Here is a 13,509-nt window from a genome sequence, read left to right on the forward strand (position 1 = left end):
TGCCAGAGGGCAAGGCATTTTATTCATACATAAAACCTTGTGAACATGTTAGAAGTCACATTTTTAGATCAATCTTTTTGAAATTTGGTCAAAACATTTGTTTAAAGATACCTTTGACAAATATGAAAATGGTCGCTTGGATAACATTGGGGTTGGGGGGCATTATTACTTCTATAGTGAAACCTTGTGAACAATCAAGAAGTCACACTTTTTGCCCACTCTTCATGAAATTCACTTGCAACAACCAAATTCGAAAACAGTTTTTGTCAATTGAAAAACATGGCCATCAGGTGGTAGGGGCATTTTATCTTAAATTACTATACTGAAAACTTGTGAATACTCAATCTAGAAATAAAATTGTGTATCCAAAATTCATGAAATGATTTCAGAACATGACTGTGTTCTTATTGAATCTCAGCTCAGTCTAGTCTGTTTAAACAAAATGGCTTAAATGGGATGTGGCCGTTAAGTAACCTTTTAACAAATGTTGATGTTGCTTCTTGATGATGATGAGTATTTATGTGATAACTATACTGTTTGATGTCGAAGTTGTTGTTTTTGATGATGCTTATGCTTTTGCCTTTGCTGCTATGGTCCTTGATGATGGTGATGGTGTTGTTGTTGTTGATGGTGATGATGATGATGATGATGATGATGATGATGATGATGATGATGATCAAAATGATGATGACAAATATGATGATGAGGAGGTGGAGGAGGACAATGATGGCAATAAAGATGAGGAGAAGGACAAAGACAATAATAATGATCATGATCATGATGATGAAGAGGAGGAGGAAGATTTATCATTTGAAACAAATTTTACATTTATTCATATCTACATATCGTGTCAGTAGCTCCAGGTGATCTTTCATTTTCTTTTGACAATTCACAGGGGACTCTTTGAACTTGTTTTTCTAGGGGAGACAAAGTCCCTGGGTAACCATTGGGTTGTACCACTGGAGTTGCACTCCATTATTTTTCCAATGTTTACTAAGGTACATATACATTGTTCTGTTGTGAAAAGGTTCTAATGAAATATTAATTTTTTGATAACCCAGTAAAAACTATATGCCTAAATTCACCTTACTCTCCATAATGAAATACCCATATTTAAGTTTTAATTTCACCTAAGGTTTCTTTCCCACGTCTGTGCGCACAAGATTAGACCATTAATAATTTGTTTGTATTGTGTATGCAATAAATCATTTTTTTCTTATAACTCAATCAGTAAAAAATAGGTTACCAAGATATAATTTGTTTCATGATACATTTTGAGATTGTAATTATCACAAGGTAAATTGATGTGTTAATTTTAATTTCATATTAATTGTGTAAAAGGCTGTGTATAATTACATCGCACAAGTGATCTTAAAATACAATAATTTTACTAGTTAGACATTGACCTTAGCCTTGAATCAATAACTAACAACCTTGCAAGCATAAACCATCTCTGTTATTTGTTTAAAAATGTTTGCTAAATTAAAAATGGGTCTGAAAATTGATACAAAATAAACTGACTTGTTTGCATTGACAGAGAATGCATCAATAAATATACATAGTGATTACTGTTTTACAATCTTATAGGAAACAAATGAATGTTCCTTCCACTTCACAACTTATAAAAGTTTATAAGATAGCCAAACAAATCATGGAACATATGGCTTAAAAATCAGTAATTGTTAACCGCATAGGCAAACACAATTTAATTGATCCCCCAAAACATCTAATGTTTCTCCGCATGGTCTTCAATTCTGATCAGGAAAAAGTCATAGTCATCAATCTGATTTGGCTTGAAATCTTCAGTTAAACTTAGACGAACATTCCAGGTAAAATTGTATCTGTCAAATGCCATGCATCAATGAGAAAAAAGTTTGAGTTAAAACGATGAAAATGTAAACAGAAGTGACATGGTGAGCTTATGTGACCCTGTGATGTCCGGCGTCTGTATGTGCATGTGTGCGTGCTTGTGTCTGTCAACAATTTGTTTGTGTACACAGTAGAGGTCACAGTTTCATCCAATCTTTATGAAATTTGGTCAGACTGTTTATTTTGATGAAATATGGGTTGGGATTGTATTTGGGTCATCTGGGGTCAAAAACTAGGTCACTAGGTCAAAAACTAGGTCATATAATAGGTCAAATAATAGAAATACCTTGTATAGACAATAGAGGTCGCAGTTTTCATCCAATCTTTATGAAATTTGGTCAGAATGTTTATCTTGATGAAATCTGGATTGGGATTGTATTTGTATCATCTGGGGTCAAAAACTAGGTCACTAGGTCAAAAACTAGGTTAAATAATAGCAAAACCTTGTATACACAGTAGAGGTCACAATTTTCATCCAATCTTTATGAAATTTGGTCAGAATGTTTATCTTGATGAAATCTGGATTGGGATTGTATTTGGGTCATCTGGGGTCAAAAACTAGGTCACTAGGTAAAAAACTAGGTCAAATAATAGAAAAACCTTTTGTAAACAGTAGAGGTCACAGTTTTCATCCAATCTTTATGAAATTTGTCAGAATGTTTATCTTGATAAAATCTAGGTTGGGATTGTATTTGGGTCATCTGGGGTCAAAACCTAGGTCACTAGGTCAACAACTAGGTCAAATAATAGAAAAACCTTGTGTAGACAATAGAGGTCGCATTCTTCATCCAATCTTTATGAAATTTGGTTAATATGTTTATCTTGATGAAATCTGGGTTGGGATTGTATTTGGTTCATCTGAGGTAAAAAACAATGTCACGAGGTCAAATAATAGAAAAACCATCAACAATTTGTTTGTGTAGACAGTAGAGGTCACAGTTTTCATCCAATCTTTATGAAATTTGGTCAGAATGTTTATATTGATGAAATCTGGGTTGGGATTGTATTTGGGTCATCAGGGGTCAAAAACTAGGTCACTAGGTCAAAAACTAGGTCACTAGGACAAAAACTAGGTCACTAGGTCATGTAATAGAAAAACCTTCTATAGACAATAGAGGTCACAGTTTTCATCCAATCTTTATTAAATTTTGTCAGAATGTTTATCTTGATGAAATCTGTGTTGGGATTGTATTTGGGTCATCTGGGATCAAAAACTAGGTCACTAGGTCAAATAATAGAAAAACCTTGTGTAGACAATAGAGGTCACAGTTTTCATCCAATCTTTATAAAATTTGATCAGAATGTTTATCTTGATGAAATTTGGGATGGGATTGTATTTGGGTCACCTGGGGTCAAAAACTAGGTCACTAGGTCAAATAATAGAAAAACCTTGTGTAGACAATAGAGGTCACAGTTTTCATCTAATCTGTATGAAATTTGATCCGAATGTTTATCTTGATAAAATCTGGGTTGGGATTGTATTTGGTTAGTCAGGTGAGCGATTCAGGGCCATCATGGCCCTCTTGTTAAAGTAAAGACAGTAAGTGAAGATTTTTTTTCCAAAAGAACTACAGACCCAGTTCTTCTTTATTTTGTGACTACAGACACAGGTCTACTCTGTGTTGTGACTAAATACTTAGGTCTACTCTGTTTTGTGACTAAGCACATAGGTCTGCTCTGTGCTGTGACTAAATACTTAGGTCTCCTCTGATTTTTGACTAAGCACATAGGTCTGCTCTGTGTTGTGACTTAATACTTAGGTCTATTCTGTTTTGTGACTAAGCACATAGGTCTGCTCTGTTTTGTGACTAAGCACATAGGTCTACTCTGTTTTGTGACTAAACACTTAGGTCTACTCTGTTTTGTGACTAAATACTTTGGTCTACATTGTTTTGTGACTAAGCACGTAGGTCTGCTCTGTTTTGTGACTAAACACGTAGGTCTATTCTGTTTTGTTACTAAAAACTTACGTCTTCTCTGTTTTGTGACTAAGCATGTAGGTCTGCTCTGTTTTGTGACTAAACACTTAGGTCTACTCTGTTTTGTGAATAAATACTTAGGTCTACTCTGTTTTGTGATTAAGCACATAGGCCTGCTCTGTTTTGAGACTAAGCACAAAGGTCTACTGTGTTTTATTACTAAAAACTAAGGTCTATTCTGTTTTGTGACTAAGCACTTATTTATACTCTGTTTTGTTGCCAAACACTTAGGTCCACTCTGTTTTGTGACAACACACTTAGTTTTATTCTGTTTTGTGACTAAAAACTTATGTATACAGTCGAAACTGACCTAACGGCCACCTGAATTTACCGGTCACCTGCAGACAACGGTCAGTCTGGAATTCCCCCGACGAAAAACACTCTATATTACACTTGAATTTAACGGCCACCTGGCCATAACGGTCAACGGCCACTATATTCCACTCCGAAATTCATGTTTGATCTGAAAGCAACGGTCACAAGGTCGTCTCGAGTCGCGAAAATTAAAAACACAGCACATTATTTTCCGTCTTCTTTGCGTTTAAAGCGTCTGAAAGCGGTAATTGTCTATGATATTATATAAGCGGCCCGCTGCGAGTAAACAAATTATAAGGTGTTGAGAAGGTATCTTTCCGGGGATAATTGTGGGGGTATCTTCAAAAGAAAATATGTCAGAGTTTATGACTTGATGAAAGTTATTATCGCTAAATTAAATGACCGCTATTTCTTTGAATTAGAACGATACAATTACACCGTACTATCGGTTTATGACATCGAATCCGCTTTTTAGACTTTTACAGACGTGAGGTCAACGGAACGTGACAAGCTTTATTTACTGAATGAATGAGATGCATGAGTAAACAATTATACCAGCGTTGATAAAGTCATTGTTTAATTTAACAATATGAAATTAAATCAATCTAAAAGATATTATTCTCTATTATTCAATGTACACGCGTAAGTTAATGCTGTTATTATGCTTTGTTAATGCAATGAGCATTTGTTTTACACTGTATGCAAACGACTGGGTGGGGTGACGACGTAGTAAAACTACCAACTGACCAACCTTCTTCAAATTGTGATCCGAATTCAACGGTCACCTGTGGACAACGGTCACTTTGATCATTTCCCTTGACTGACCGCTGAATTCAGGTTTGACTGTACTCTGTTTTGTGACTTAACACTTAGGTTTACTCTGTTTTGTTCCTACAAACTTAGGTATATTCTGTTTTGTGACTGAACCCTTAGGTCTACTCTGTTTTGTTACCAAACGCTTAGGTCTTTTATGTTTTGTGACTACAGACTTAGGTATACTATTTTTTGTGACTTCAATCTTTGGTCCATTCTGTTTTGTGACTAAACTCATAGGTCTACTCTGTTTTGTTACTTAACACTTAGGTCTACTCTGTTTTGTGACTAAACACTTAGGTCTACTCTGTTTTGTGACTAAACACTTAGGTCTACTCTGTTTTGTTACTTAACACTTAGATCTTCTCTGTTTTGTGATTACAAACTTAGATCGATTCTGTTTTGTGACTAAACACTTAGGTCTACTCTGTTTTGTGACTAAACACTTAGGTCTTCTCTGTTTTGTGACTAAACATGTAGGTCTACTCTGTTTTTTAACTAAAAACTTAGGTCTACTCTGTTTTGTGACTAAACACTTAGGTCTACTCTGTTTGGTGACTACATACCGTCCACTTTATTTTGAGACTGCAGGCACATGTCTACTTTGTAAGTACAGAACATGTTTTTTTTTTTTTTACTTCATACCCATTTCCACTTTGCTAGATGACTACAGACCCCGATTTTCTCTGTTGTGAGACTACAGACACACGTCTACTTAGTTTTGACTTTTTTCTTTCTCTACATTCCATACTCTGTTATTGGCATTTTAGTTGATACTGTATCCATCTTGCAATTGGGAAACTAGAGTCATGGTACATCTTGCAATTGGGACATCTTAGGTTGATGTATATCTTGCAATTGGGACATCCAAGGCCCCTGTCCATATTGCAGTTTGGATATCTATTGTTTGATGTTCAGTAAAGGAACTTTCTCCAGATTACTTTATAAGCCACCAATTAATTGTTCTACCCAGAAAACTGATTCGAGAGAGCTTCAATAATTCTTAGGCTTTATTTTAATCCAGCATGCATTAATAAGTTCGAATCTATCCACCAAACTCTACAAAATACTGTTTAATTTCATCTGTATTACAGTATCACTTTTCAATGCCAGTATATATAATACCGTCATTGTCTGTGCTTTCCAGGAGTCTCTTGTGTAGCCGATCTCTCTTCCAACATTTCAAGGCTTTGATAGCAGATATTCCAGCAGAAAAACTGCCCACATCACTCAGGTTGGAATTCTACACTGAGGCTTTAATTGACTAGTCATGCACTGTTAATAGTGCATTATTTATGTGATATATACTTATTCAAAATTTCAATTTCAGCTAAATGGTAAATTCATGTTATGTAATTATCTTGTTAAATTATCTTTTGTATATTCCTTACACTGGTAGTTGATTAATGTACATTTATAATGGCAAATATCACCAAAATAATTAGATTAAAAAAGTATGTTCTTTGTTATGCTAAACTTTATTTTTGAGACAAACCATTATGTAACACAATGATTGCTTTCATGACAGTATATTATAACTCTTGAATATTTATGTTACCAATGCTAAAACTGTGTGGTTGGTGTTTTTTTCATCACCTTCACAGTAAACTCTTTTTTGAAGGTGCACATGGAGTGGATGGTCCAATGCATACCACATATTTCATGATATTCCTAATGCCTTTAAGGGTGTGTTATGTGTTTGGATAACATAGTAAAGCAATATTCTTGGATAGTATTTCATATGCAATAGATTTAGTTTCGTACATTAAATATTTACTTCCAGATCTGATACATTGAAGACATACAGGGATTTCAAGATGGCTGCTGTCAGTTACCAGACGTCATGGCAGCAGTTGCTAGGGAGATTCAAAACATGGCAACACAAACCACCAGGATTTGGAGATTTTACCTGATGTTGTTTACGTTTTGTTTAGAAAATTTAATACATGACAGAACAGCTGCTTTTTTTCTCTACAAACCAGCATTGGCTTAGTTGGATTTTGGGTCATTTCTGTATATTATTATTGGAGTATTGATAAGTCAGTAATAACGACTTAATGAGAATTAATTTATTTTATGGCTTATCGTGTACATCCTATTAGCAGCCTTTCTGATTTAGCTGGAACATGGTCAGCATTCTTGAAAAATATTCATTAAAAAATAATGGGGGCTTCCTCATGTTTCAGTGGCCAATTAACCAGCTTGCAAACTTTTATCGGACGAAAAGGGAAGAATGAGCTTGTTAGAACTTTGCATAGTGAGCGGCATGTCACAGTATGACTAGAAGTCAAAGTGGTGTGCACTATTTATTACATAATATATATTACTGAACATGTTTGTATGCAGTTAAACAAAGTAGTTTACAGGCCGTTTATAAAAGCAAACATTATTGTGTAAGGTATACCATAATTGTTAAATGTGTGCCCCAGCTATAAAACGTTCAATTCTTAAGTCACACACAACTCATGTTGCAATGTTCTGGACAGATGTTTAGTCAATCATGATTGAATCAAAGAGGATTTGCAGCATTTGGGGAATTATGTGCCCTTTGACCAAACATGCAAAAACAACGTATTTCCTAACTGAACATTGATTGAGTATTGAAATACCTATTGTGCCGCTGACAATATAAGCAATCTCGTCCTTTACATATAATTTCAGATTGATTTCCATTTATCCATCTGGCTGTTCCAAGCACTTCTTCACATTTACTATACCACTTCGTCGCCGTTTGGTGTCGACTTTATACCATGGTGCCTTATATTATTAGCGAGGCTGTTTTCGGAGAAAACCCGAGGTATTGTCATAGCCTGCTCGTCGTCCGCCGTCTGCCGACGTCGTGCTCAAACTTTTACATTGGCTCTAAAATCAAAGTGATTCCACTTACAACTTTGAAACTTCATATGTAGATGCACCTTAATGAGTTCTACATGCCACACCCATTTTGGGTCACTAGGTCAAAGGTCAAGGTCACTGTGACCTCTAAAAAAATTATAATAATCTCTGACAAGCTTTCGCAGCCGAGTGTGGCACCTGTTATGCGGTGCTCTTGTTTTTTATATCGGGTCTGTGGTGGTTTATATCATATGTTTGTTAAGAAGAAAGCTATTTTACTCTTAATCAACTTTGAAGGCCTGAATTCCTGCAGTTAGTTTAAACCAAACCAACAATAAGATACCAATATGTACATTAATGCCACTGTAAGAAAAAAAAAACAGCACACATGTCATAAATTTTTTTCAACAGCTCTACATGAATCTGAGCATGCTTATGACGTCATGCAAATTGTGTCATTATGTCGTAAAATGAACTCATTTGGACTTAAATGCAGATTCTTAGTGATTATATTTTTATAATTTATTTACCAAAAATAGAGGGGTATGATAAACATTTATGCATTTTATTGGCCTCTTGTTTTGTCATATAAACGGCTCAGCACGAATAAATAACGGTTTGGCAAGCCATGCAGTTATTTTATGTAAAGCCTCATCTCATGCATCTGATATACTACAAAACAATGTGTAAAATTTTATTCTCTAAATGTAAGCTTGCAACTCAGGTGAACTATGTTACACAATAGGAGAAAAGCTTTTGTATTATGAGCGAGATAAGCATTTTACATTGTGAGATATGACATATGATGGTTACGCATATGGTGGCGACTGCAACTGGTAACTTGAACAGTGTTTAGAGGTCGTTATTTTCTAAAGTACTTTCCCTATATATATCATTATTGTTCTTTACTGGAAAATTATGATTAGACATAAACGTATAGCACGAGTAATAGTAAGCCCCATTAAAAGTGACGCATCATCAGAACGGAGGCATGTTGCTTGATGAGAAATGCCTGAAAAAAAGAAGACATTACCAGACAGACTGTTCACATAAACTGATGCGGAATCATACAATAAGCACTAGTATTCTTTCAATTTTCTTTATTTTCATCAGTTTGATGGCTCAACTTGACCTTTAACCTCCATGTTTGACCTTTATTTGTGAGGTAGGGAGCCGGTGTTAAATGCTTTAGGTTATTTGTGGTGACTTGTTTTAGCAATATTTGAAGAAAACCAAACTTACAGTCTTAGTTTTATGATCTCGACTTTTTAGGAAGGTAGACGGGTTTTACTTGCTTTGTTATATAATAGAGATGTTGAGCATTTGCAGTATTTTAAAATTTCACGTTGAAGGCCAACGGGCTACAGTCCGGACATTCTTGGAAACACGAATAAAACGCATATACTCACTGACTATTTACTATATCTGTTTTGCATCCAGCCTTACAAAATATAGGTAAGTTGTGTCAAACTCAGGGCGTCAAAGTTATCGCTCATTTCCTATAGACGAGTTAACGCGTGACGTCACACGCACTTGCAAAGTTAAGACTCCGCCCACTGGTTGGCAAAAAGAGGTGGAATTCATATAAGCGCATATAGAGAAGGTTGACATTATCATCGTTTTTACTGATAATCATGAACTGTATCAAATATAATTTTACTATTTATGTCTGAATAAAACATAAGCATGCGTGGAAATTCATTTTTTTTGAACGATTATATTGTTGTTATTATTTGTTTTTACTAAAAACGAGCTCTGGAGTGGAACGTACACTATCTACGAGCTCGGTATGTGGTTACCACAAAAATCTCTACTAACCGCATTTTCACGTCCATTTTAGATACAAAATTTCAGAAATGTAAATTCGTTTAGAATAAATTAAATTTAATGAAAGAACACAAATAAGGATGGAAACAAACAACAAGTAGATCGCTTTTTGTTCGCAACATATAGTAACTGATTTTAATCTTAATATATCTGTACAAACTTACCTTGTTACACAACAAATAAATTCATAAATCTAATTGTTTTATTTAATTGTGCACACCAATTTTGACACTTGTTTCAGCATTTCTAACCTGGTGTTTAATTGAACCGTTGTTCGTCACAAGCATATTATCTCGTTATGATCGGAGACTGCCCAGACAATTACACAGAAAACATGCCGGCGTCATAAACATAGGGACCTATACTTTAATTGGGTCCTTGCATAGACCACATGTGGCAGACTTTATGATACTTCCATGTCATCTCTTGGCATATTGAGCAGTCATATTGAGCAAGCCAAATATTAAAGCCAAAATACGTAACATTTGCTTTAATAAATAATTTAACATATTAAAAAAAGAAGATATTTGTCCGAAACGGATTAACAGGAACATGTGTATTTATTTGTTAGCCAGTTTAATCATAATAATACAGTGCTTTATGTCTTTAAAGTTAAAATATTGTTCAATATTACTGCTACACAATTGATGTATTTACCGCGGGTACCGGCAAATGTAAACTCGTCAATTTAGTGTAAAGATTATACGTTCTTGCATTGCACGTAACACCATCATGAAAACAAGCAATCACAATGGATAAACAGTATTTGCGTAAAATAAATTAAATAAATACATATATTTATCATAAAATGCTAGATTGTTAAATGTATCACTCCTTATTACTTGTTAAGAGATTTCAATATACATGCAAAGACAGTTCAATTTGCACAAGATGCAGGTTTTATTTTCATTTGTATATTAAAATGTATTAATATTGTTATTCAATGGAAACGAAACGAAAATTCATTCTATGGAAAAGAAAATTACAACAACATTTAACGATTGTTAATGTATTCCGTTTTTTATGGCTTTGTTTTATAATTGATTAAATGCGCCTCTTATAATACACTTTCGGTCGCTGATGAGCAATAACAATATCCACACCGTTTATAGTTATAATCAAATTAATATATGTTTTATAAGTTTTGAAATATCATTTTTTAAAGTCTTACTATAAAAAAGAATACGGCTAATGTATTGTTTTGTTGTGTGGTATTGTCAGTATTTAGTCTTCCGACCACGTTTACTCTGATACTAATAACTAATTTGTATTTTTATAAAGAGGAAATTATATATATGATGATACATTTATTAGTACTAAATATGATATATTTACACTATTGTTTAAGACTTGTAATGTTTATTTCGGATTTTTTATCGTTTAATTGACTAAACAAAAGCCCTTTATACATGTTTTACGTGACTGTAACCAGTGTTTTTGCCAACCAGTCAGTGCGCATGCGCGGAAAATCCCGAATGTAAACAATAACAATTAACTCGTCTATCGAATAACCGAACCAATATACATGTACTGCATTTACCATATTGTAGCTGATGTAAGCAATCCACATATTAGCACAAGTCTTAACGAAAACAACGGAAAAAACGTAAATTATTTAATCGCTTTACGTGCGTAACCCTTTATATTTTATAAATTTTAAACGATACCGGTATTTCCCATACAAACACCATTTCCATAACTCAAATGTGTAAAACAAATGTTGAAGTCAGTTTTTGCTGTAATAAGTTGTATAAATATTCTGCTTTTTTGTCTTTTTGGGCGATACAAATTCGTTTTGTATTTCATACTTAAATATTTATATTATATTCAAAATTGTTTTGGAATTAAAAAGACAATATTACAAAACAACGCTGCAGAATAGACACATCGTTTTAAAAAGATCTATTAATATACATGATATATATAGTAACCTACATAAATTATATTATATAATTGCAATATGACATTTAAAAAACAGTATATACTGCCACATTTGTATAAGCTCACAACGTGGTGAGCTCTTGTGATAATTGTTTGTCCGGTGTTGGTCTTGCGTTGTCAACATTTACCTTATTAAAATTCTTTAGGCCACATTAACTGTCTAATCTTCATTAATAAACTTGGTCAGATCATCATCAATCTATTGACGTATTTGGCCGTTGGGGAAATTAGAGACGACAATACAGAAATCCTCCACCAGCCAGGTCAGTTGTGTGCTGCTGAAAGTAAATCATCCATTGAAAGAGATGTCCAATCTTTTACATTTTCCATCCAGCTTTTCTTCTGACGGCCTCGACGTCGACCTCCCTCTAGCGTTCCATCGAGGACAGTCTTGCACAGGCAGTCGTGCCTGGTGATGTGTCCAAACCAAGCCAGGTTTGGTCGTTTTACTATGGCCAGTAAGGGCTCTTGTGGACCAACAAGTGGTGCAATCATGTTCCGGAAGTACTCGTTGGTCTTGTGCCCCGTTAAGGAGATGCGAAGCAGTCTTCGGAAGTATTTATGTTCAAATGCCTCTATCCTGCGTTCGGTGTCCGCGTAAAGCGTCAAGGTCTAGCAGCCGTAGAGTAGGACGGAGACTACGAGGGACTTGTAGAGCCTGTACAATGTGGGAAAGCTGATGGAACTGATGACACTTTGTCAGAACATTTTTCTAAATTCGAAAATGATTCCGGTCCATTGAAAAAACATTGAGCCAGATGGCGGGGCAGTTCTCCAAATATGGCTATAGTAAATCTATTTAAACATGCAGTCACATTTTTATTTCAATCTTTTCAAAACATTGCCGAAAAATATTGTGTAAGGATATCGTGGCCGATTTCGAAAAAAGTGTGGTCTGTTGTAACACATGGCAGCATATGATGGGACATTTCCTTATATGGCTATATTATCTATAATGGAACCTAGTTAACACTGGAAGTAACACTTTGTCTTCTTCATGAAACTTGCAGGAACATTTGTTCAAATAATATCTGAGCCTAGTGCAAAAATTTTGCATTAAAAATATTGCCAACAGGGGGTGGGGCAGTTTTCCTAATATGGCTAAAGTGAAACCTTGTGTAAAGTGAAACATTCGACTCTGAAAGTCGAATGTTTGGTCCAATCTTCATGGAACTTGCTTAGAACATTTGTTAAAATGATATATGAGCCTAAGTTGGAAATGGTTCCGGTCCTTTGGAAAACATGGCCGACAGGTGGCGGGGCAGTTGTCTTTATAAGGCATTAATTACAAGAAAGGCGACGTCCACCTTGCTATAAATTACAAACCCGTTTCCATAACCTGCGTAACATGTGAGCTCAAAGAACATATTACATGCAAACACATTATTTCCTTTTTTAAAGAAAAATAAAATTCTTACTAATTTAAACCATGGTTTCAGAACTGGATACTCCTGCGAAACGAAACTACTGACAACTGTTCACGATTTCCTCAAATTTCGACTCTGTAAGGCCTTTGATACCGTTCAACATAACAACTCCTACACAAAATAGAGTTGTATTGCTTAACTGGAAACATTAAATACTGGCTAAAGGACTTCTTCACAGACATGAGTCCATGACACAGTACTTGGCCCTTAACCTTTGCTATTTCTCTACCACATCAGCCATATTCCTGAGTCAATAAAGTTTTCCGTCCGCCTATTTGCAGACGATCGCCTCGTTAATCGCACTATTCCAAGTCACCATGATCACGATATCGTACAGCAAGATCTAAACACACTAGAAGTCTGTGCCAACACATGGGTAATGCGCTTCAACGCCCGGAAATGGTACATCCTGAGTATAAACCAGAAATCCTCAAGATTTTACCAACTAGAAAACCACATCCTCCAACACGTTCCAGTAAATCCATATCTCGGAGTAACAATAT

General features: G+C 35.0%; 1 protein-coding gene across 3 annotated transcripts in view; it reads left to right on the plus strand.

Annotated features, from left to right (window-relative positions):
- LOC127844802 (tRNA-specific adenosine deaminase 1-like) overlaps positions 1 to 9,602 on the plus strand; it is a 58,301-nt gene extending 48,699 nt beyond the window's left edge. The window contains exons 10-12 of one of the 3 annotated variants that reach the window (XR_008032897.1): positions 6,124 to 6,210; positions 6,760 to 7,271; positions 7,638 to 8,314. Coding sequence is in view for 2 of the 3 variants with exons in the window: in XM_052375301.1 (XP_052231261.1) it covers positions 6,124 to 6,210; positions 6,760 to 6,889 (217 nt within the window). In the remaining variant the exon portion in view is untranslated. Of the gene's footprint in view, positions 1 to 6,123; positions 6,211 to 6,759 lie in introns of all 3 variants that reach the window. The other 2 variants (XM_052375301.1, XM_052375302.1) reach the window with 2 other exon arrangements.
- The last annotated feature ends 3,907 nt before the right edge of the window (positions 9,603 to 13,509 follow it).

The sequence above is a fragment of the Dreissena polymorpha genome, chromosome 9 (assembly GCF_020536995.1).
Source record: "Dreissena polymorpha isolate Duluth1 chromosome 9, UMN_Dpol_1.0, whole genome shotgun sequence".
NCBI lineage: Eukaryota > Metazoa > Mollusca > Bivalvia > Myida > Dreissenidae > Dreissena > Dreissena polymorpha.